Genomic DNA, 26,530 nt, shown 5'->3' with positions numbered 1-26,530 from the left:
TTCTTCAGCCGATGATTCACGAATTCATTGCGGTCTTTCAATTTGCAGTATGATAACAATTTCGACTTCATCAATAAATTTGCGCAACGCAAAATATCCCATTTATATTGTGAAGTCCAATACTTTTGTCTTTATACAAAGCAAAAAATATAAATACATTTGCATCAAATATTTATACAATTAACTTTTTGTATACATGTTTTTATTTATTTTGCATACATGTTTTTATTTAATTTCGTAGATACTTTTTTGTGTTCAGCTCAAATTTGAAATATTAAAATCTTTGTTTAAAAATAAAAAATCGTAATTTGTGCCAAAAAATTTGACAGCAAAATTTCGCCTTAAAAAAAATCCAGTATGTCTAGAAGGATTAAAATAGTCTCATGAGAATTATAATTTTAAACGATCAAGTTATCATCAAAATTACTTGGATGGAAATTTTAGAGAGATCAAAATTGCATTAGGCGTTTTTCAGACATATTAACGATATTTAAAATTACCTTAACCGGTTGTTACGTTCTGTCGCAAATTTTCAATTCAAAGCGCAGCAATTACGTGTATGCAAAAGCGTGCGTGCAATTGCGTGTGTATAGTGAATCTCTAGGAACGACAGGTTCCGATGGAATTTTTGCACGTAGGTAGGGGACAAGGTCCTCAGCTACGGAACGAGCCCATGGTTATATACATATACTCGTGGTCATGTAATCGCGTAATACAGAGTGTCCGATTTGTGAATGAACGGTAACAATGGTTAACACGGGCTCCTGAACTGTGTCTTTCATTGAAATCTAATTGGAATGCAAGCCCCGAGAGACGAGACGATCGTTGCTCGGCTGCTACCTTTCCCCGCAAAGAGGATAGTTCACAAGCTGCCAAATCAGGCATTTTTATATGCGCGACGAGTGAGTCGCAGAATTCCGAGGAAGGAGTTGTCTCGTTTTTTGTACGTGCAAGTGAAAGATGACGAAAAGGCCATCGAAAAGATAACGGTGCTGTGGTAACATCGAACGATGATTCGATTCAGAAAAATCAGAATTGCGGAAAGAGAAAGCTAGGAATCGATTTAAGAGTGGAGGATTTTTATTGTTTTTCCTTTTTAAAAATATTTTACGATATGCAGTTGTAATTATATAATTTATAAAGTTTGTAATCTCTTATGACAGATCTATTACGTATTTGAGAAAGTTTATAAGTCGTCGTTGTCAGCGAAAAATGCAAGGAATCTCTGTGGAGCGAAGTTAATTAATGTGTGATGTAAAAAGTGTCGATAGAGTCGTGAAAGAACAGATATTTTAATGACATAAATGAACTCTGACTTCTCTTTGAATATAATTTATAAAGTCAATCTCAAATATTTTCAACCTTTAACTATATATATAATGTTTCTTCAAAGTTGCGACAATTTGAGCATACAGAAAATCTGAATGTCGACATCGTCGATCATTTCCGATTAAATTGATATTCCTTTAAGCGATCACAACCGTCGACGGATTACAAAACGCGCTATTGGTTACAAAAGTACGCGTCAATGTCCAAAGAAGGAAGGAAAATACAGGCGCCACCGGGTTTTTCTTCGATTAATACTAGAACAGTTTAAAATGGTAGCAGTGAATATGGACAGAGAGAAGCGTACAATACCGGGCCAAGAGGACAAGGGGAAAGTATGCACGAGACGTAGAAACGTGTCTGGCATTTGTTGAAACGAATTTTGAAGTCGGCGCCGTTTTCGCTACCGATATCGACTTACTGCTAACTTTTGTTGCGATTTATAATATTATAAATTTTTATTGCACATTTTTCTCGAAGTAATAAATTTAAACCGCGAACTGAATAATTTTAAAATTCTTTTAGTGCGTTTCAAATATTATTAGCGCGAAGATAATTACGTCAGATAAATTAGTTTAAATTATTAGGTGTTGGAATTAATTCGTAGCGTTTTACAAGTGATGGGAAGTACTTTCATTAATGTATTTTTTAATGCTCATGTGAAATAAATAACATTCTTTCATTAAAAACGCTACGAATTAATTCCAACACCTAATAGTAAGCAAATTAATGTATTAAACATGTTTATTTTAAGTTTATCGAGAGAAATATGAAGTATAATTAATTATAATGAAGTATAATTAACGTGTACGTGTTTGTCTGTTTCAGGATGAACGGGGGCGATTGATGAGACGCAACATTGTGAGGTATGCCGTGCTCGCGTACGTCATTACATTGCAAAGGATTTCGCTCCGCGTTAAGAGGCGTTTCCCAACTCTTCAGCATATGGTAGATGTAGGTCAGTATAAGTTATACATTTTCAAAATATATGTTTAGATAATACATTAGCATGCGAAATGTAATACGAAGGATACCTTAAACTACCCGCTTTCTAATCACAGAATGATATCGGTAATTGAAGCATATGGAAATTGAACTCAATCTCACAAAATATTCTTGAAAGTGTTTGTGATCGTACTTAATCTATAAATACAGAACACAGATTAAATTAATATATTTATCATTCTAATTATTTATTTAATATATTTGTTGTTCTAATAATTTTCATTTGAAACTACGAAATTGCCTTGGGGGAACTTTTTGTCCTTCCTATAAATCGGATTATGCAATAATAACAAATTATCAAAATAGTTTATCAAAACTAATTGTAATTGAAAAATTTTCTAATGTGTCATTATTATGATTTATTATTCTCTCGATGAGGGATATTATCCTTAGCATTGATTTTCACGGATCGTTGCGATCAAGTGTTACTTTTTATAATCGCTAATATTATTCGCGTCTTCAATAAACTTACTTTCAAATTTTTTCTCACAATATTTTTCCACGTGATTTAATTATTAATCTTCGGAAATTAATCAACATTCAATTTTAATTGTTAATCTTCAAAAATTAATCATTAATAAAATTTTCTCTATGATTACCTTCAATTTATGCGAATATATAAATAACATCAAAAAGAAGCTGTTTTTAAGAGATCTGAAAATATCTACAACAATTATCCTAATACTTACAATAATACTCTCACGCAATATTGTTATTAGTATAACTACAATTGGTGTCATTATTGATACTTTTTCCTGTTTACGATTACTGATATGTTGTAATAATCATGATACGGTCAAAAATACCGTCAATAATTACAATACCGGCGCCAGTACTATTGTTCAAACTTTTTATAATTCATTAGATATCTAGCCATTCTTACAATCAATGAATGCAACGCATGAAGATGATATTCCACCTGCATTGAGCGGAGATCGCTTTCTTCTTTGTGCACGGGCTCGCGGCTCTTTTATCGCATTATATGTCACCTTTTCAGTCGACGGGCAAAGCCGTTCACCACGTCATCCATAGATATACAATATAATGCAGCTTCGCCGCGTGCCATGATGGCGCAAGGACAGCCTGGTAGTTCTGACTTTTTTCGTTGCTCTTTGCATGTGACTGTGTCGATAATCACACGCGATATCGTGACCATTGAACGTTCGACAACTATGACGCTTCTGTAACGCGATAGGCGAAATAATAGATGACAAAGTCATGTATTTCAGCAGTTAAACGGTAATATTAAATAATAAATGCCCACCTAATATCCATTGCAGACGATAATTCACTTTTAGCTTTGTTTAATATGTTGATTTAGACATAATTATCAAATTTGACAACTTTAGACATAAATGATTAGACATAAATGATTAGACATAAATGGGATACAAATTAAAATGGAGTACCTTTAATGGAGAATAATTAAATATTATTGCGGCTATTTTATTTATTAATTTATATTTATCACTCACATTTTATGCAAGCAACTCGTTTTTGATAATATATGAATATTTCTGTAAAAATTAATAGAAATTTGTTATTAATTGTTTGTTAACTTAATTACTAGAAGTAATAATCTGATAAACAAATATGAATAAGATAAAATAAATAATATCTTTATCCAAGCAATTCTCTTCAATTTATCTCTCATTATATAGATGTAAAATTTATTTTCTCCATTGTTTCGTTATCTTTGTTGCATCCTATAATTTTATCATCTACAAAGAAACCTACAAATATGTGTTCAACTTCTTACGATTCAACTGTAGAGTGGATGTTACTCCAGAAATAGATTACATTTCTCCAATAAGGATCCCGCGAATGCTCCATGAACATGAGGATACTATCCATCCTTAGATCAAGGAATAAGTAGTGGAATCTACAATAAGAACCCGCTCTTTCGTGGAAATGACTGACTTCGCGGCGGGGTCGCGAAAGAAATATGTCGGCGCGACGAAGAAACTTGGCTCTTAGAAGATAAACAGGATCTAAACAGGAATCTTTACTATCGTGGAGACAAAATCTGCTCGACAATAGCATGCTTCGAGTGACAGTTTCATTAATAATACATGCGTGAAAAATGCATTGTATTTCTATAAATAAAGTGATGCCAGCTTTTTCTAGTCTTACTGGAAAATAGCAGTTTATGTAATGAAATAATCATTAAATCATGAAACTGAAAGGAATGTCAATGGTATACTGATACAATTTCTACGATATGTGCATTAGAAATGTAACAATTCCCACGTTGTGCAAACAGTACATTACAATTATTGTCACCGTTGAGGAAGGAATGAGAAAATACACGCAGGTGTTAGCGCATTATAAATTTTTCAGTTGCAATAAAACAAAAAAAAAAGACATTTTCTGCAAGTTGCTTATACTGACTCGATTAAATTAATCATTATTGAACATGTAAACGTATGTATTAATTTTATAATTGGAGTTAATGAAAAAGAAAATTAATATGATAGGTATAATAAATCAAATTATGTTTACATCCGAATTAAATATGCTAATTATTCAGAATAAGTTCTCAGAAAAAGTCAAAATCTTTATAAATAAAAGATCGTGTGGAAACAGATGTATCTCGAAAACAAGCATGATATATTTTCTCTTTAAAATACTAGTTCAAGACAATATGTCAATATATGAAAAAATTATGAACAAGAAAATTACTAATGCAAATATATACACATGTAATTTATACTTACGTGCGTCAGACTCCAAACAAATATTATAACTTTGATAAGAGAAATATATGTATATTGTAAAAATTCGATAACATTGAATGCAATGTTAATTTGTACTAAAAATTAACATTGCATTCAAAATTAAAAGAGAAGGTTTATACATATGTATACAAGGGCAAGGTGAAAAGTTGTAGAAGTGAAAGAATAAGTTTTTTACTTTAAAAATACATTTATTTGTAGCAGTATCATCTATGGGTTAGGCCGAGAACTTTTCACCTTGCCCTCGTATATATATATATATATATATAAAAGAGCCTGATAATAGCTGTTAAATGTTAAGTGAAATAATTTTACTTTTCTAAATATTTTGTAAGTATTACACATTATAATATAATTAACTATTTAGTAATAATTAATAAATATTCAGAAACGTAAAATTATTTTATATCAAACGAACATTTGATTGAAATTATTTTACTTAACATTTGATAACTGTTACCATTTTTTTTTCAGTATACAGAAGCATGCAATACGAAGAACTGATCTTAATCAGTCGTTTTTTTGTATTTTATTGTGTTTTTAAGTAAAATGTGGTATATCTGAAGCTACACATTATGTGAATATAATATCCGGTATGACAAAGTCGAATAATAAATTTCGCAGAACTGACCGCACTCAACAAATATCTTTTTCAAGAAGATTATGTGTGTAGGTACACACGTACGTAGGTACGTATGTGGTAATGCAAAATTGCCACGAACGTCATTCAAAATGATTTCATGTATGCGCGTGTCTAACAACTGGTCGTTGACATTGATGAAGTATTACGAAAGACACGGAATAAATTTGCCGCTATGACTCGTGTCAGTATTTACATGTATATTTGTCAAGGAATCACTTAAGCCCGAAGTTTAATTCTAGTAAGAAACAGGAAATACGAGCTTCATCTCATATTCTTCCAAACAACAATTACGAAGTCAAATATAGTTTATTTCTAAACTGTGTGTGTGTGTGTGTGTGTGTGAAATTTTTTTAATGATATTTCGAAGTAAACTTCCGGTCTTATTCTCGACAGCTAGAAATTACTTCATGAATTGAAAATACATTCATATTACATCTTAAATGAGCATTTCGCGAGTGCGATATCAATAATGAGACGAACGTTGGCGTCGAAGATCCTCGTAAGAAAGTCATTTCGTTGCGTGTCTGTGATCGCAAACGATCGTGCGAGATTACAGTGCGACGAGAAGAAATCTCGAAACTCGAGTCTTGAAAGTAGTCGAAATTATCCATGTGTACCCAATTCCCTCGGCGAATTACGATCTGGAAATCGTCAGGCGCCGCGACGGCGGTCGCACTCGTCTATGCTGTCGACCGCGACTGCCTCTCGCGCGCCGGCAGGCAATTTTCACGTGCGTCCGGGTAATTTTCAACGAGCACGCCGAGAGACCGCTTAGAAACGCGGAGCGCCGGCGCCAGTTCCTCGTCCTTTTCCTTTTCCTTCTCAGCGTGCTGAGAACTTTTTGTTTTGCAGTCGCATAGCTGGAGCAAGCAGCATCTCACCGCTTCTTACGGGCTTCTTCTTCCTTTGCTTCATGCACCTCGTCCTGTTCTCGTTCTTGCGTGCCGCTCCTTCCTCCTGGTGTATACAGAAATAACCCGATGCGATTGCGGCCGATCCGATGCGCTAATGCCGTGCGTCGCTCGATAATCATCGGTCACGTCTTCGCGATTTCCTCGAGAGGAATTTCTTGGTCTTGGATTCTTGTTTCTCTCTTTTCCTTGTAACTATCCATTGATTTTCACCGTTAACGCGTGATACGCTTTTCTCTCTGGTTGGTCACTTAGCCGTTTAATATGCAGGCAAATCTCTTTTTGTTTCAAGATCATGATCCACCGGTTTATTAATGGCTAGACGAGCACTTTAAATACATTTGCTATTAAGTTAATAACTCTCAGACTGAATTATAACTTTTTTCTGATGATATGCCTGTCCGTCAATCTGATCGATCCAAGTGAGACAAGTAGTCTATTAGTTCCATTTAGAATAATTATTGTGTTGCTCTATTGTGTGGACGGGCGCGATATGATGTTCAGGTGAGCGATTGTGGAAGTTATTTTAGTATTTGTAAGGTTCCTTGCAATTAAATCGAACTAGATTAAATATAGAGTAATGAGAGTTATAATCTAGTCAAGACAGCAGGTGGTAATCGGCTAGACGATATCACGCGGGCTACGTGCTGTCATTTCGTCTTTTTCGTCAGCTCTACCACTCGCGAAGGCTTCAGGAATTACTGCTAGTCGTCGTTGTCATCATCTTCATCATCATCATCATCATCATCATCATCATCATCATCATCATCATCATCATCATCATCATCATCATCATCATCATCATCATCATTATCATCACTATCATCATCATCATCACCATCATCATCATCATCATCATCATCATCATCATCATCATCACCATCATCATCACCATTATCATCATCAGTAGCATCCTCAAGTCTACATCAGCAAGAGCAGAGTAAGAAACTCGAGAATCCGTTTCTTCTCATTTTTTCTTCGTTCTTTTCTGTTTTCATCCTCGCTGGATGGACCGTAATACGCCAATGTGCGCGCAGCACGCGCTACCTATATTTAGCACAAATTATTGTCCCAGGCAGAATTTCTCCACGATTATGCCAAACGATCCGCAAGAAAATAATTACGCCCGGATATAACAGCTTCGAGAGCACACACTCCATCGTATCGTAGATCGGCATCAGATAAGATTGCCCAGTAGCCGTGGATTTCAGAGGAATTTCACAGCACTCAAGACGAGATGGAGGAAATATATGATATTAATTAATCCCATAATAAGACTTTATCCCGATTATAAGACTTTATGCGCGATTATGTGCGTGACACAATTGGCGTTTTCTCACTGACGGATATTGTAGACAGCGACTGGGCTTTTAGAAAGGAAACAATCGAACTCTTGTAATTAACGTTTCGCAGATAACGGATTCTTTCGTGATTTATTCGTGGAACTCTCCGACATTCTCGAGTCCCTCGAGAAACAGTTATAGAGCGTGTCTGGGTCACATGAACGTGTCACTATCCTCAAAAGAGCAGACAATCCGTGAACTGTACCTGAACGTAACGTTACGCAGATTATTGGCCTTGGGGAAGGTCGGACTTTGACCGTGCTCACCTAAATGAAGGATAAATGAAAGAACAAGGAGAAACGCACTAGACTTCCAGAATATAAGATTTCTTAATCTTTGATGGTCATTATGTGCGTATGTATATGTTGTGCGTGAATGTGCCACGAGACATTATGAGCAGATAATTTTAACTACTTTATAATGTAATAAAATAACAAAATTTTTAATTGTCATATTAAGTGAAATGATTCTTGCAATTTTTTTATTTAATGAATTTTTTATTACTCATCTAATTTTTTATTAAACTTTTTATTTTCTGATGTATTCTTTCATTGATAAACGTCCACGTTTTACCAAGTTCAAAATCAATTCGTGCACTTGCTTTACAGTTAATTTGATGTTCCTATGCGCTATCGTTGCATCCTATTTGAACAATTAAGGATGCGAATCAGTGTTCATTCGCATTCTTAATTCCTAGACATCGGTACATCACATTTGATTAACGTGCTTTGCACAAAAGTTCCGTTTTCCAATTACAAAATAATTAAGAATGCGAGTCACTTCGGTCAATGATCTACAGAATTTAAACTGATTTAAATAGAGTTTTTCTATTCTGAAAGTGAGTTTGAAACATTTACTGTCTTATCTCTGTTAGAGATAAGTATTTGTTATTATTATTAAATAATCTTTTACGAAAAAACTGTTCGCATATTTGATCTTCTATAATCTATAAAACGCAATACTGAAATATTCAAAATCTGTTTAACAACATAATTTGACAAAATCTGTTTGGTATAATTAATATTTATACATAATATTTATACGTAATACGTCTAAATTAATAAATATTGATTGCATTAAATATAGATTTATAATTAAAGTCACTTTAAACAATTTATAATTTTCAATAAAATTATGAAAAAATAAAATTTTTTTAATACTTTATGAAAGATGGAAACTCCAAAAAAATTAATTTCTTACTGGTGCTTTTTTTATGATTGTAAAATCTACATAAACTTGTGTGCTATTTATAAAGATTATTATAAACGACATACCCTTTCAAATATCCTTTCCCAAGCTATTTATTATGGACATTACTGTTTTATCTAACAACTCACTTCATGAATAAATTACTATTTTATCTCAGAAAGCGTAAGTAACGTCAGATTGTGAGTTTTACGATTCACTTAACTATGAAAATCTTATAAATTTCTCCTGCGGGCATAGAAGATTCGCACTTGGCGACGGAAACTCTTGTCTCTCAAATGATAGTGAAATCGTTAATAGCCGCGTCATGTGTTGTACGATTTGCTGGGATCAGCAATGCACGTGAACGCATAATGTACGCGCGACTCGGGACACGGACATGATCGATTTTCTCTTTGGCAGACGGTCTATTGACACCCAACACGCATCCGTTGCAATGTACGCGTCGAATGGCTCCAGAGTTGCTCACCTCTAATTACGCGAGAATATTTCCTAATCAGTGCATTTTCACTGGCGCCAAGTCTGCGACTGAGCTCGACTACACCTTCCGCATATACATGCACAATACCGTCGGTGCAACAGAAAGTGTTATTCACGTGCCCGAGAGGTTTTATTATTACAGGCAAGAGGTTTCAACAAACTGATTATTTTCTGACAAAATTTTAATTACTACTGTTTTAGTTTTCTCTCGCTTATTTTGCATTTCATAATAAAAATTGTAAAAGCCAAATTCGTTCTTTAGCATGTAATTTAATTTATGATAATTTAATTTACATCTTTTAATACCTATGTGATATAATATTTAATGTAAAAGTATTTTCTGTGTCACATTTTATTATTACCGAGAGTTATTATTCTGCGAAAGCCCAATATAACATCCGGATAATCGCTATATCAACTCATTCACTTGAACATTCCAATGTTCGAAATCCCACGACATTTTACATCCGCATTCGCGTTGTAAACTATACTTAAGAAGTTATGGACCGGACGGCAGACTGGTTTTCTCCGAAGGATGCTTTTCAGCGTCGTCACGGCGAGCTGGCAAGTATACGAAGTGCGGGACTGAGGGAACTCGGTTTATTTTTTATTTTAATCACGACCTTGCCAGCGCAGCAAGGATCTCCGCGTTTGTTGACCTATACCGTGCATCCTTCACCCCTGTTCTGTTGTGCTCGTACCCCATTTTGCTCATCGATGTAGCCAATGGTCCCGGGAGGTAACATCCTACTAAGAACGGATGGAACCACTTCTTCATCGCTGATGTCGTTTTATTTTGATGAGACTTGCGAAACTTGACTATGCTACAATTTTCTGGAATCGCACCGTCGAGTAATCATTGAAAAATAAGTTCTTTGTTTCTTTCCAAAGGTGCAATTTTACGTTAATATTTGCATTAATATTTGCATTAATATTATTTGTCATTTATATTTTAAATTGGTAGAAACTACTTTCAATATGAAAAAAATACTTTGCGAACCATTTGCAAGAAATAATAAATGAATGTTATACAAAAATAAATCTAATATTTTGATTTCTTGATATATTTATACGCTCATTAATACGTCGAAGTGTACCTACTTTAATTTTATGTACTATAACATCATTATCTATTTATATCAGCCGAAGAGTAAATGCTATGAAGAAAGCTGACTGCTAATCCAAATTTAATGATTGAGGATTCAAACTAATTACACGCACATTGAATTTTATATCTAATACACGGATGTTCTACCGTTTTCTATCTATATGATGATTATGATTTATGACCTATAATTTAATATAAACAACTATGGGGTCGGAGACCTGAAGCACGATCGGGCACTTTCCTAATAAGCATCGATTTGCTTTTATTAACATATACCTACTAACGGCATTAAGTAATTCTTGCTTTTTCTCCTAGAGTAGTAGTAGCGGCACTATGTCGTCAGACACACGGCGTACGTTCCGCTTTGAGCGGTAAATTTTACAACGCGTAAATTAAACGTCATCTTACAAATTCGTGTGACCCGTTAAAACCCGTGAAAATAAATGTAAATCACACATTTATAGCTGTGAATGCTTTCGAAATTTTTGAGGCGCCTGGCGCCTGGCGCCACACATAAATAAAAACAAATATTTAAATAGCTAATGCTTTTTAATAATTGCAAATGATAATGTATTTTAATTTGTTTAATTATTCCAACTATTTCTCATTTTAGTTTAAAAGGTTGTGCAAAAATACGCTAATATCTTTTCGATACACTTAGTGCCTTTACTGCCAGTAACGCATGATGGCACTCGAATGAGTCATTCGATGAATTATCGGCCATTACTTTAATAGCAGCTTGCGAATTCTCGAGCTCATTACTGTACGATTCTATGCAACTGTGTGTGACATCGGTATCAAGGTCGTATGATGAATGAGGCAAACTGATCGCGTATCAAACCGATCGATCATTCAAAAATCACATTTCAGTTCAAACATTCGATGTTTACTAGTATTTGTTAAAAGTGTCGTGTATATTACAAAATATATTTTCTGATTAAAAATTCAATACGTAAAATATCTGATCGCTTCTATTTTATAATTGTTTATTAGATATTATGTTTATATAAATCTTATTTTGTATTGGAGGCGATAATTATTTATTTTATTTTACAGAAATTAGAACTACATGCCAAAAATATTAGGTTTTTAATAATTTATATAATAATTTTATAATAATTAATTTATATTTTTTTTATTTACCTGGAATTCCTCGATTGTTACTTTTTGTTTATCGGCATTATATGAAAGTTTAAAGCGTTTTTAAATAAGGATAATTTAGAACAAATGTCATAAATCAGTTTTTAAGCTAAAACTTTAAATAATAGTTGACAAGGTATCTAATATTTTTGGCCAAGACTGTATGCTTTTGTAGATTTATATACATATATTAAAGAATATACTGCATGCATATATATGTATATATATATATATATATATATATATATATATATATATATGCAAATATACATCCAAAAAAAGAACGGGATAATGTGCGATCCTTAAAACAGTGTAACAAAGAAACGATGCTGAAACATGCGTGCTAAGCATGCACGAGCATACATACGTGCTATGCATATGAGTGTCATAGAATAGATAAATAGGAGAATAAAATCTAACGTAAATAAAAAAGATTTTAATGTCGTGTGTTTAAGGTATATAAATCACGGAAAGCGCTAAATTGAATGCTTGGTTGTCTCTATGTCAGTTTTTGCTACTAAGGTGTGTATCTGATCCAACTACTCCTGCTGAATAAAAGAGCGTGTGTGTGCCGTCATTAGTAATCTGCACGTTTCCACCGGAGAGTCTTTCATCTCCAGACGATTTCTTCGATCAACGACTTGTCAGAGTGACGCCGCAAGTTATTTTGATAGCTGCTCGCAGTAAGGCTGCCTCATTTTTTCGGGCATTGTCCCAGCTTAGACGGTTATACGTTCGTGCGAATGGCCCTTTCTACTCTAACGATAAAAAGATATCTTCGAGAAAAATTACAATATTCCCGTTACTCGAGCCGGGTACCAATCAAGCTAGTAGTTAATCTTTGCGGTGACTTCGTCGTGACTTTTAAAATAGTTTTTGTTTCAACTACGATCGCTTCTAGACCAAAGTCCAATCTACTACGTGGATCTATTATAATTCCTTTGGACGTGCAATGACAGGAAAATTTGACCATTGCAACTAGAAAATTTTTATTATTGTGTGGGCACTTTTCTAGTTTTTATTGATTTTGAAATAAATCAGACGCTTTTAAAATTCTGTTTTATGAATTAATGTTATATTTCAATGAACGAAACTTTTTCCATATTTAATATGATTTCTTAAATAATAATTATTTTATACTTATAGATATATTTATAAAAAAAAATTTATTCAAGTTATAGATAAGGGAAAAATATTGTTTGAAAATATATATCAGAAAAGATACAAATAAATTTAAGTATTGTATAATTCATCGATTGTATATTTCATACTAAAAATAGCAGATGCAAGAATTTAGTATTGCCGTGTTCAAATGTCTTATATCTCAAATTATATCTGAGCTGTACTAATGTTTAAATAATTATAAACAGAAATATACAAATAAATAATCTATTTCACTGACTTTCACTAGGAAGATGTCAAATGGCAATTTATGAACTTGCTTTGAGATTAATACGGAAGAAAGAGAAAGAGAAGTTGGACATATCATGTTCATATATCATATAATCTCGGTTTAAGTAATTTCTACACATCACGGTCTCTCGATTTTTTTAACGCAAATCTGCACATGAAAGTAATTACGTTATATTAACTTCTCTTAGTTAATATTAATAAAAGTGATTTATTGGATTAATCAAATGTCTATTTTTTTTCACAATCTCTCATTGCGTGTCCAATATTTACAACAAACTCATGTCACCGGTTGTAAATAATACATAATGTTATTTAATCAGATAACAAATATGTGATCCTTTTTTGTCCAGTACTTATTAATTACATGCAACAATGCCGCCTACTGAAAACATTGAGCGTTTTCTTTTATGGAAATATGCTTTTTTCTATTATTATTAAATTTACTATTTATATCTAATAAATATATGGCTATATATATAATAATTTTTTACGTTTCAATTTACATAGAATTAGAATAATAAAAGTTAGTCATAGTATAGAGAATAAAACTGATTTATGAACGTAATATATGATTTATTAAAATATAAGATATACAATTTTTAACCGAGAAAATTTATTTGCGGCAACGTTTAGTAAAACTTTGGGACATTGTTTCTATATAATGTTTTGTTAATTAGAAAATAATGTAAAATTCTTATCTGATCGGCGATTTCACTTTAGTTCCGAAGAAACATAGACAATGGACATGTTTAGTAGTTTATATACAGTTTCACGTACGCACCCGCAAGTCTACCACCCAGCTCAAATAAACATATGACTATTCCATGTACATAGAATTACGCACGCGAAAGTTAGCGAAATGTTGATTGCTTGATAATTCACTGCCGATTAACGAACCGTGCTGATGAATTTGTTAATTAATGCGGGATCGCTGAGCATTGCGAGACTCACGTTAGCTGACTTACTGCCCTGTGATATTGATCGTGATTTACAATATACAAGCACCTGTATATCTAGTCGAGAAAATTTTTCAAGCGTCTTGCACGGGGAAAGTTCTGTGTAATTACACAGTTCGCTGGGACGTCCGGAAATGTTTTTTTACTTAAGTCGGGCAAGCAAAAAAAACATCTCGTGCTTAATCTCGTTGATTTTCTTAGGTCTGATGATGGAATCGGAGAAGAAAATCTTTGAGATGATGAACAAGAAGGCGGCCATGTCTAAATATTGGATGCCGTTGGTCTGGGCGACTAATATCATCAACAGGGCAAGGAAAGAAGCTCTGATTACTAGCGATCATGTAGTACAAACTCTCCTTGTCGAACTCAGTGACATCCGGAAGAGGCTTGGTGCATTGATTGGTTACGATACTGTCTGTGTCCCTCTAGTCTACACTCAGGTGAGTATTCTCATGTAAAATCGATAAGCGTTATATTAAATCCTAAGCTTTTTATATTAGGTTAAATAATTAAAAGCTATATATATAATTAAAAGCGTTAATTTCTTTAAAGTGTTTTGTTATTTCTCGTGAAATTGAAATTATTATAAATATTTATGTGTGTAACAGATATTGAATTTTGTAATATTTGACTATTGAAATTTCATAACAAATTGTTAGATATCTGACTTAATTGATTGATAAAAAATATATTACAATCAAAATTACGAATAAATTAAAAAGAATAAATTTATAAGACAACAATTTATAAACGCAGTATATAAATTCTAATAATTACAAAAATAATTAATTAAAGTGAAAATAGTTTTGTAACTTCAAGAATAAATTAAATATAAGTAAGTACATTGCTTCTGCAGTTGTTAGTAAATAATATATTTATAAGGTAATAATGTATAATTTGCAAACAATTGATATGTACTTACCGATAAAGTTAACATCTAACTCTGGACTTCCTCTTCAGTACTGAATCATGCAAGTGTAAAACCAGTAGTACTTTGTATACTGTAGTTTTACTTGACTTTCGCACTAAAGACGAGTTAAATCCAGAGTAGTTAACTTCAACGATTATTACATCCTAGTTATTAGTACATCCTAATTGTTTGTAAGTTATATCTTATCGCAATAATATCTTATAAATATATTATTTACGCACTAACAATAGCGGAGACTTATATTTAGATAATTTAAAAAATAAAGAAATTCTAGTTTTATGCATTCTCTAATAAACTTCTTTCATGTGCAAAAGATAGGAGAGATAATATTACTTTTTTAAGCTTTTCTGTTTATTTTTTTCTCATGTCATTAGCGCCATGGAAAAATTATTTATCGATAGTATTATTAGCAGATGTTGAATATATTACGTGAATGTCTTTATCATTCTCTAGTTGTGTCATTATCATGCTTTAAGCGCTAGAGATACGGTGCATTATTATGTAATTTTTCTCTCTCTCTCTCTTTCTTTCTCCCTTTCGTTCTCTCCCTCTCAACATTGTATTCAATACATAATTTACATTTTATTTGTAATATGTAACATTAAACCGAAACTACAGATAAATAGAAAAGTCTGTTGCTAAATATTGACCACAAATATTGTCAACATTATTTCAAATAACATGAATTTTACTTCGTAAAATAATGCATGTTAATTAAGTAGATTATTATTTCTTTATCCTTTATAAATATTAAGTACATGCTTAAATCATTTTTAATAAGAATGTAATTGCTAAAAAAACGTTATTGGGTAATTGACAATAATGATTTGCAACAATTAAAATTATTTGCAAAACATTTTTAGCACATAATTTTACTAATTCAAATTATTAATATAATAATAGTGCACGCCAAACTATTGACGTTAGCAATTATTTTTCTTTATTTTTTTGCGTCATAAACCTTCTAAATCTTCCTTTCTATCTAGAATTCAGAAGAATACATAAGAATATTGAAGTGAAATGAATGAAGCAGTGAAATGAATCTCTTCTCGAAAGATGTAATTCGTATTTAGCAAATATGTATGCGTTGTGCAATTGTAATTGTTCATCAACTAATTTCCTTAATTAACTGTGCAAAAGCTATTTTCAAGAAATTAAAGACCGCGTTATTTCGCAAATCTGGCGAACGTGATGCGACGAGAAGTTCCGTATAAATCTTTATTTTATAGAACGTTTTGTATTATCATCGAATTTTTAAACACTTTTCTTTATTTATTTTTTTATTATTATCAATAATTATATTCATTAATATGTCTAAATATAAATATATATAGTAGATATTCAAATATATTTATTGTTACCATGAACAATAGAATAAATAAAGATACATTTTTATTTATTTCATTTAAAAAATGACAATTAACACTTAATACTAATAAAATTGTTTAAGTTTATTATTAATTTGGGAAAAACCAGCAAAGCAATGATGTATTACAGTATTTTTCTTATGTGTAAATCACAATATAAATCTCTTTCAAGATGATAGTACGATTCGACATACTCCGTGAAATCGCAAGAAGATTACGCGTAACGACCGCAGAGTATTCATCGCGTAATGATATATCCGTCGAAGATTAATACCCATTTTGGATGCTCGCTGTTATTGCATTCGCTTGCGTTTACATTGCAAACGTTTTTACCTATCCTTGTAACAAACGATTTTAAGACGTTGCCTTACAATGATTTGTCATGTATCATGTATGAAAATAAATCATTTTAATCTAAACTTGACGTATAGAATATATTCTCATTTTCTACATGAAATATATAAATTTGTTTCTTGTATTTGGATATTTAAAAGAGAGAAATCATTGCAGGAATTGTAAAATAATTTATTTAATGCAAGCTGAAACTTAACTCATTAAAATTTTTGAGACTATGTAATTACAGCACATCTTATTTTAATATTATTAATGCTTGTGCTTACAAGAAACTATAGTTATTACAGTTTATGAATGGACTGCATAGTACATGTATATTACAATAAGTTTAATTAAAAGGAATATTCCTTTGGGCGTTTTTAAACTTTAATCAATGCAGCGCGGATAATAAAACGTACATGAAACACGAAGCCGATACATGTTGCATGGTCAAGGTCGACAAGAGTTGAACAGTAATTTTTCTGCGATACGTCACGCTTACGGGAATAATTTTACGTTACATTCAGAAGGAATCTTTTGAATTTGGTGATTCCGAAATGTATGAAGTCCACATGAAATTATCTGTTGTTTTTCTTATGCACAAGTCATGCTATATTTTTACATAAATTACCGTTTCCTGGTAACCTTCAATAAGAAAGGCGGCACTTGCAACGACCTTGATATTCATTCATTAAACCTGTTTGCTTGTATTTATATGACACAGAAAAAGCGACAAAACGAAGTCTAATAAAGTTCGAGACTTCCGGTGAGAATAATTTCCTACCAGATCTTGTTTTACTTTTAAACCAATTGTTCTTTAAAAGAAATATAACACAACGCGGTAATCTTTCCTATTGTGATGAATGCGAACTTCTTTGTAAAAGTTTTTACTCGCTCTATCTATGTTTTTTTTTATATTATATAATGATAATATTATATAATGATAATATAATGAGATATTATAATAAGAACTTTGTCACAAAATTTTCAATATTTTTAGGTGGTAACATTATCGCTATACGCCTACTTTTTCTCGGCTTTACTTGGCAGACAATTCGTCGAACATTCCAATGGCACCGGAAAGTATGAAGAACCGGACATGTATTTCCCGTTTTTCACAGCGCTGCAGGTGATTAAAATGAACGATACTATCTTCAATTACTGACTGTTGCGTAGGAGTCTTCCTGCATAATCTTTAAGACTTTTTATAAAACCGATATGTTCTTTGCAGTTTTGTTTTTACATTGGATGGCTGAAAGTTGCAGAGGTGTTGATTAATCCTTTCGGTGAAGATGATGACGACATTGAGCTGAATTGGTTGATAGACAGACATATCAAGGTACATAAAAGCAAAAAAGGCGATTATAAAAAATGATAGTTTTAAATCCATAAACCATTATTACAATATTTACGAATATTTCTTACATATATAGGAAAGTAGATATTACAGCAAAATATTTGTGCATGGAAATATTTTTTACTGTATACTTTAAATTAATTTTTTTCTTTAATCGTATGTTAAGTTTTTCTCATTATATCACTGCACGTGTAACAGGCAGGTTACATGATCGTTGATGAGATGCACGAGGAACATCCGGAGCTTCTGAAAGATCAATATTGGGACGAAGTTGTGCCCAAGGACTTACCATATACAGTCGCTAGTGAGCAGTATCGAAAAGAAGAACCGAAAGGTTCCGCGGAACATTATAAAGTAAAAGATAGCGACGCTCTTTATGCAAACGTTATGCTGGGTACACAGATTCATAGTCACGGTCAGCATCGTAAATCTCATCAGGATGATGTGTACGCTGATTATGTAAGTGAATTATTTACAGTAACAATAATGAAATAATTTTATAAGATAATTTTATAACAAAATTTTATAATATAAACTTTAACTTGCGCTCTCTTATAGAATTATATATTTATCGGTAAGACGTCTAAACAATTATGTCTCAATTTTTGTTTTATCGATTTATATAAATTTATTCCCTGCCACAATTTTGCGACATTTTTGATAATAAATCTCGTGCGTTCATTAGGAGAGTGTGGATACTCCATTAGTGGAACGAAAGAAGAATGGCTGGTTCCAAAGGCAGATCACCCGAGTTGGTTCGGTACGTAGTTCTTCAACTACGTATAGTAGCGGCGGTGGTTTCTTCACACGAAACCGCCACAACAGCGTGTATAGTAGCCCTGAGACTGGTGGTCTCCCGCAAACAAACAATCCTAATCTCAAAATGTCGCTCTACGATCGTCTCGTCGGACGAAAAAGCGTCCGAAGCCAGCGTATGGGTCGTCAAGGTGCGTAGAAGCTTTTACATTAACAATTGTATGTCAGTCTTAATTATTTCAAATGTATATTCGCTTTGATAAAACCCAAACAACATTAATAACAATGTCTTATTAATTATATTTGTTTTATTTTAAAATACATTACAATTAATCATCGTATAAAGCAAAATAAATCTTTGAGAGTAGCAACACTTTCTTTTCTTACGCAAAATTATTCAAAATGAATTAAATGTTCACAGTTTTTATTTATTCTATATCTTTATTTTCATGATGTTTTTTGTCTCCGTAATATTCGAAGAAAACTTGGGCGGTTATCAATCGAAGATTTTTTTCTTCTGAATCATGGATCTTAAAAGAAAGTCTCGAAGAATCGCAAGCTTTTCCTTTATTGCTTCCACGTATAAGGAAAATTACGCAATATTCGATCTTGCGTGACCTCTGCAATTTCCGTGGTTATTTTGCTTTCATGAGAAAATTTTCTAAAGTCCTTGTATTTCTTTTTACCCTTTTTCCTTCTTATAAAGAGAAAGATGGTATTGCAAAAGTATCATGTCCGCGTCTTATATCTAATTATATTCTCGTCAGTGTAACTCGATATGCTTCCTGGCGCCAAAGCAATAGTCTAAAACTCATTTTCACGCTCGCTCGACGTAGTGGTTTTTAACCGAGAAATGTTAGTTTAATCGACAACGTCATTACATATTTTCTATGTACGTCCTCGAAATGATTCCGATTCCGGAACCAAGCTAATATCGCTCTAACGGTGACCATAATTATTAATAATTGCAGGTACTATGACGAAGCTGAACTCGGTGCCAGTATCTCTAAAGAACAGACCACGCATACCAACTCCGGATGTGACGAAGGAGGTAATCGATCGTGAACAGAGGTTGGCTTTGTCCGCCGCTAATGCGGCAAACATCGGCGCAGGTGTGGTGGGCGTGATACCAGCAAACGGTCACTATCCAACCGATTTGTCGGTAGTGGTATTGTCGCCGATACAGGAGACTGAAAGCACGCCCGCCTCGGGGAAATCAGGAGCGGCCGCTTTGGCGCAGGCCGTACTTTCGCCGACATTAACCAGTGCTGGCCTAATGACGCCGGTTACCTTAACACCGGTCACTATGGGCCATCTGACGCAATTAGGTTTGATGACGACGGCGACAACAACGACGCCACATCTTAATAATCAGAATAACAGCGTCCAGGCGACATTGACGGAGGTCACAAGCAGTGAAGAGGAAGGTAGCGGAAGCGGTAGCAGCAGGAGCGGAAGTATCACTGGACAAGAGGATCGCTCGACACCATTGATCGACAACAACAACAGCCCGATGGGTAGCAACGGCAGTTCACCCATTTTCGATGGCTACAATGATCGTTCGCCAATCTTGATGAGACCCGAGAAACTGGGCTATGTGGTCACCGCTGCTGTGCCCGGAATTCAAGCTAATAGGGCGATGGCGATAGATGCGCGAGGTAGACGATCGGCCTCGCTGCCCGGTCCACCAGTATCACCGGCGCAGCCAAGTAACGACAGAAGCATGTCGTTACCACAATCTCCAGGATTGCAATCGAGAGAAATTCGCATAGCCTCCGTATCGAGTAGACAAGATGGTCTTGCCATGGACAGGCTAATCATCGGGTCCAACAATCAAGGCATTCGATCGAGGACCAACAGTTTCGGTCATGATCTCTCCAGGTCCAATCAAAGAGGCCAGGATACCTCAAGAAAAATTAGTACAGTCTCGTGTACAAATGCATCGCTTTCAAGTAGCACGACATCCCCGACGTCATCTACGAGTATATCTGCTACGACGACCGTCACCAGTAGCAAGAGAGGTGAAGTTTACGTTTGATGGATGAAATCGATAATACTTTATTCATTCAACTAATTAGACTCAAATTAGAGAATACAGTTCTGATTAATGGACGAAGATGACGCATTCTGAGTCATCTTCGTCCATTAATACATCTTGCATATGCATGTAACAGACCTATTCATTCCTTGATTGTCTAGATTTTTTATTGGCGAAATTACTAGTATCTATGAATTTTCCTAGAGATACTTCGTGTTTTCACTTATAAATCTTTCTAAATCGTAACGCAAGGCACAGAAGTAGCATTCTATTTTATCTTATATATATTCTCATAAAAATTTCTTGATGAAAATTCTTCTTCATATAGATCGATTGATAAAATCTAAATTTCCGAAATGGATAACTATTTTGCCTCATACTTCTTTATTTACAATCTTTAATTTTTTTCCAAACTTATAAAATCAAGGTATACATGGGATCGAATCCAGAGAATCTGCGACTCTCAAATTCTTCTTTAGGATTCCTGGCTAACATATTTTCTTTTCTCTAGAAATAGTAATTATTCTTAATAAATGTAAGAGATAGCACACGTTCTCTTTTTCTATCTCTTTACTATGTATCTTCTATAGTCTTATTATTTATATTAATTTTGTTGTTTTATGTATCTTTTAAAATGTTTTGTACTTAAAATGTAAAAAGGTATAACAAGAGATATTTTCCGAACATTTCATTATAAATTGCATTGGTTGCATTTACAAGTACATTTTTAACGATCAATGAAGGAGAACAGTTAGTAGGTTTCGCCATTATGTTGTAAATAATAATTTATACATTAAAGACTTTATATATATACAATATATATGATGATCAATCTTAGGAGAATATATTTAAAATATATTTTAATGTAACTATTAAATTCTTTCTCTCTCTCTCTCTCTCTCTCTCTCTCTCTCTCTCTCTCTCTCTCTCTCTCTCTCTCTTTCGACTCGAGTGTAAAACGATTAATCCTCGTAAAACAAAGCGAAAAAAATCGAATAACTTATTGTCAATCGATTATTTACACTCACAATGAAAAAAAGTTTTAAGTGTAATGTTTAAAGCGAAATGCTTGCTACAATTTAATGGGAAATATTGGAAATATTTTTGTACCGTTGTGCAATAATGTAACTGTAAGAAGACATCGATTAATATTAAAGTACACACTTGTTGTTACATTAGTTAATTTGTAACTTTTACTCTTATAATATAACTTTGTTACGAATTCGTTCGTTCGCATACGTCATGATATTGTGATACCACTTTTTTATAGATATCTAATATGACGTTTTATAAGATTACTGTAACACTACGACAATCGTGAATTAATAATGCCGAGAGAAATCAAATTCATTAGTCATATAATTTTCATTCTTTTGTATATAGCTAATTTTTTGACATGTTCTCTTTTCTCTCTTCATTTTATTAAAATTTTCCTATACATTCGTATTATTATAGATTTTATGGGTGTAAAATATTGTTCATTCTTCATGTCGAATATCTGATAGCAGTATATAAATCGGCATTTTTTTTATTTGTTACTTTTCTTTATATATCATGTAAATGATGATGAATTATTAAAATATTCATAAAAGATTTCGTAGTGATTGCGTAACATTTCTTCTGATATTTCTCTAATATTCCATTATTTTTTCTTTTAATCGTTAATAATTTATAAGATAAACCGATTAAAATGTAAATGATACTGACAGTACGATTATAATGGAATATATATAGAAATATTTTTTAAGAAATCATAAAATATTTTAACATTACTACTATATTTAATCGATGGGGAAATGGTTTAGGACAACGTGTTTTTTATTTGTACGTTTCTCGATAATTGATGTACAAATATGCGTTACAGCTCAAGAAGAATTTAATATTAATATCAATTAGCCTACTTTTATTACAAATGTATTAGTGCAATCACATCTTGTAATAGGAAAAACGTTGCAATTTCATCGAATGACAAATCTATGTATATAATTTATATACCTATGTATATAACTTATTAAGTTAATATTTTTATCGAGTTATAATGAATATGCTCAATATGCGCGTAAACCTAATCCATAATAAACGACAAAGTGCTCTATATATATATATATATATATATATGCATTACAAACAATTATTATCATCATGAAATAATTAATTAATTATTGATATAATAATATTATTATTTTATCACACAATACGTATAGGTATTGATTCTTAATTTTATGATGGGGACAGTAATATTTTCAAGACTTATGATATAGTTTTTCTTATAGTAAATTAATTATATAAGTATATATATATATAAGTAGAATTGGCACATGTACCAAAAATATTAGTTGTAATTATAACCAACATATATCTCTTTATTATAAATTAGTAATAAATATTTACAATGTCTATAAATATTTCTACAACATTCGGTCTTTGGTTATAATCAAAAGCAATATTTTAATTTTAATTTTTATTTTGTAAAGCGTATGTGAAAGATGAATTGTTTCTAGAAAATTAAATTGATGTATAGATCAAAAAATGGCTCCATACATCGTATATATACATATATACTATGTGCTTCCATTACCGAGACTATTATCGTATATGTTACGTTATTAAGATGAACCGTATATACATTTATATGTATACATATAAAAATTATAGTTTATGTTACATAGTTATATTAACTATGTATTATATATAAAAACCGATTTATATTCATATGTATATCAGTCTGTGATGAACAGAAAAGAATAGAAAAAATATGCGCGCTCATATTATTAATACTTATTTATAACATTGTTAAATATGCCTTAATTAGTAATTGTAATCGTACATTAGAGTGACTTCTTTGTGCAATGACTTATTTTTAATTCCTTGCATTCGGTGGCGTAATGTAAGGAAGAAGAATCCCGTTTTGTGGATATTTAAGTTAAAATTGTATATATACATATTTGTATATATACATATTTTTCTTTCTTTCTCTCTCTCTCTCTCTCTCTTTCTATTTCATTTGTTACCTCTTGTAAACATCTAATTATTATCATGAACAATCGAAGCTACATAAGCGAAATTGTCTAATTGTAAGATTTCGGTGCCCAGTCACATATATAATTAGTTATATTTAGTCATGTTTCATATTATGTCTTATTATCTATAATCTATGTTGGAATAAATACTTTGGAAAAAATATCATAATAATTTTTTAATTTTTTTCGTACATTTATGCTAAAACTTTGTTCAAATTATTATGTATAATATGACAAATAATTCTTAATTATTAATTTTAAACTTCATAGATATATCTTTGAATAAAAAAATGTATAATAATCTAGAACAATAAATACATAGATTTCCATATTAAAGTAAATTTGATGTGATGTTTAACATTACATATATATCTATTTAAAAATAAAGTTTATTAAATTTTACATTAAATTTTAGTAAATTAAATTTTAGTTTAGTAAATTAATAATTATCTGAAATGAAATTAATATTATTATTAATATTGCATAGGAAAGAATCAAAAAAATTTATAAATACAATAAATACAAACTAATAAATATAGATGAAGATATATATTACTACTGATTGTTTTTATCTACAACAGGTAACTATTCATTTAATTTCCAGACATTATAAGCTTAATTGAATTTACGATAGATTGAGCATAAAGTGATATTTCAGTATATTATAAAATCTTTAAAAAATGTTTTCTTTGCTTGATTTAAAAATTATTATTAGAAAATAAAATTATGTATGCATTCTCATATATTAAACATAAAAATATTTTGGTGTGCAATAGCTCTTTCTTTCCAAGAAATACTATTTAACTTACTATAATTACTTTTTCTACATGAACATATTATTGTTCTTATAGAAATATAATATTAATTAATTTATTACTAAAAGACAATAATTAATTACTGTCTTTCAGTATTAAATTAATTAGTATTAAATTAACTAGCATTAGATTTCTGTGAGGGTTTTCAGACAATATAATCGTTCGAATTAATGCAGAGAATCGTAAAATGTCAAAGAAACTTACATTTTCTTAAGTATTGTAATATGTTTACTTCCATACATATTCATTCATTTATTTCTATGGCAAAACAAGTACCAACGCTCATTATCGCGCTAATTTACTTTCGGAGTCGCGAGGATAGATGTAGTATCTACATACTTCCCATCGTCGAGCGATGTAATAATAAATCATGCATTTTACGGATTATCAGGTAGACCACGGTCGCTTATGTGATGAGTGCGAAGAGGCGCCTTATCAGCAGCAGCATGCGTTTGCACTCAGCAATAGCGAGCAGTCTCCGCCTTTATGGATCCACTTCTCTGACATTGTCGACTTGTCGTGTACTTCATTCTTCCTTTATTCTTCTCCTCGTACACGATTTCTGCCTGCATTGCTTCCTAAATGATATAACTGTCATTATACGTGACAATATGCGAATATTCGTAGAATTGCGTTTGTCTACTACAAGAGCAGCTTCGCACCGAAGGATAGTCGACGAACTGGATTCCAGATCCGGTTGGCCCTCGCCAATGCTTCGAGCAACATTGTACACGATTTTAATGAAGATTGACTGTTTTGATAAAGATAATGATGCAGGTAATAACAACGTCGGTATACAGGTGCGGCGCCGGAGATGTATCGATACGGATCGGTATCGCGTGCAAACGTAACGGACGCGGTCAAGCCATGTCATAACGACTGAATGCTCGTAATGAAATCCTACAATCGAAAGATCGAACAGTAATGTTTAGTTAAGAATAATAATTACATAAGTGATAGCAAGAAATCAAGGTTACTATTTGCAGCGTGATGAATGTGAAGATATAGAACCCAGAGAGAATCTACTTTAATTGACAATTGAAATTTACTAAATTATGTTTGTTAACAAAGAAGACTTTTGCTTTGTTAAACTCGGCAACCGTAAATTGATAAATCCAACATGCATTAACTTATAAATTATACAATAATATATCATTTTTTAATATCTTGTAAAATATATATTATATGTAAATTGATAGAAAATTGCTAATTTTATTTGAAAAAATTGCAATAAATAATGTGATATTGTATTTAAAAAATTAATCATCAATCTCGTCTTCGACATAAAAAAGTAATCTGATAAAACCATCTTTGGAAGACTCGCCAATTTCGAAGCGATGGTTTCGGTATGCCAGATTCGATGTCACCTCTGTGCGTGGGACGACGGCTGCAGTCGTTGGTCCCGCAATTTAATGATTACCAGAGGAGAACTCGAGGATTCGCGCGGCTTTGGCAAGCTCAGAATGTCGCGAAGCACTTCACAAACGAGTGGGTGTAATGTAGAAAGTAAAATAACGTAGCTTGAAGCTTACAATTCACATTTTTTCGTCAACAAACAACCGGACATAAGCGAACATCGATGTCAATTTCTCATCAACCGCACGCCAAAGTAAGGAAAACGACGACGCACTATTAGGCAATAAAGAT

General features: G+C 32.3%; 1 protein-coding gene across 2 annotated transcripts in view; it reads left to right on the top strand.

Annotated features, from left to right (window-relative positions):
• The window catches only part of Best2 (bestrophin family protein), a 51,560-nt gene extending 27,151 nt beyond the window's left edge, over positions 1 to 24,409 (top strand). For both annotated transcript variants that reach the window (XM_011067461.2, XM_087413775.1), the window contains 7 exons: positions 2,155 to 2,284; positions 14,468 to 14,706; positions 17,898 to 18,026; positions 18,129 to 18,236; positions 18,453 to 18,713; positions 18,940 to 19,201; positions 19,982 to 24,409. In XM_011067461.2, the coding sequence (XP_011065763.2) occupies positions 2,155 to 2,284; positions 14,468 to 14,706; positions 17,898 to 18,026; positions 18,129 to 18,236; positions 18,453 to 18,713; positions 18,940 to 19,201; positions 19,982 to 21,048 (2,196 nt within the window). In that variant the 3' untranslated portion in view covers positions 21,049 to 24,409. The remainder of the gene's footprint in view (positions 1 to 2,154; positions 2,285 to 14,467; positions 14,707 to 17,897; positions 18,027 to 18,128; positions 18,237 to 18,452; positions 18,714 to 18,939; positions 19,202 to 19,981) is intronic.
• Positions 24,410 to 26,530: the final 2,121 nt, after the last annotated feature.

Source organism: Acromyrmex echinatior, chromosome 15 (assembly GCF_024713525.1).
Source record: "Acromyrmex echinatior isolate Ae372 chromosome 15, ASM2471352v2, whole genome shotgun sequence".
Classification (NCBI taxonomy): domain Eukaryota; kingdom Metazoa; phylum Arthropoda; class Insecta; order Hymenoptera; family Formicidae; genus Acromyrmex; species Acromyrmex echinatior.
This window is presented reverse-complemented; position numbering and strand designations above follow the sequence as displayed.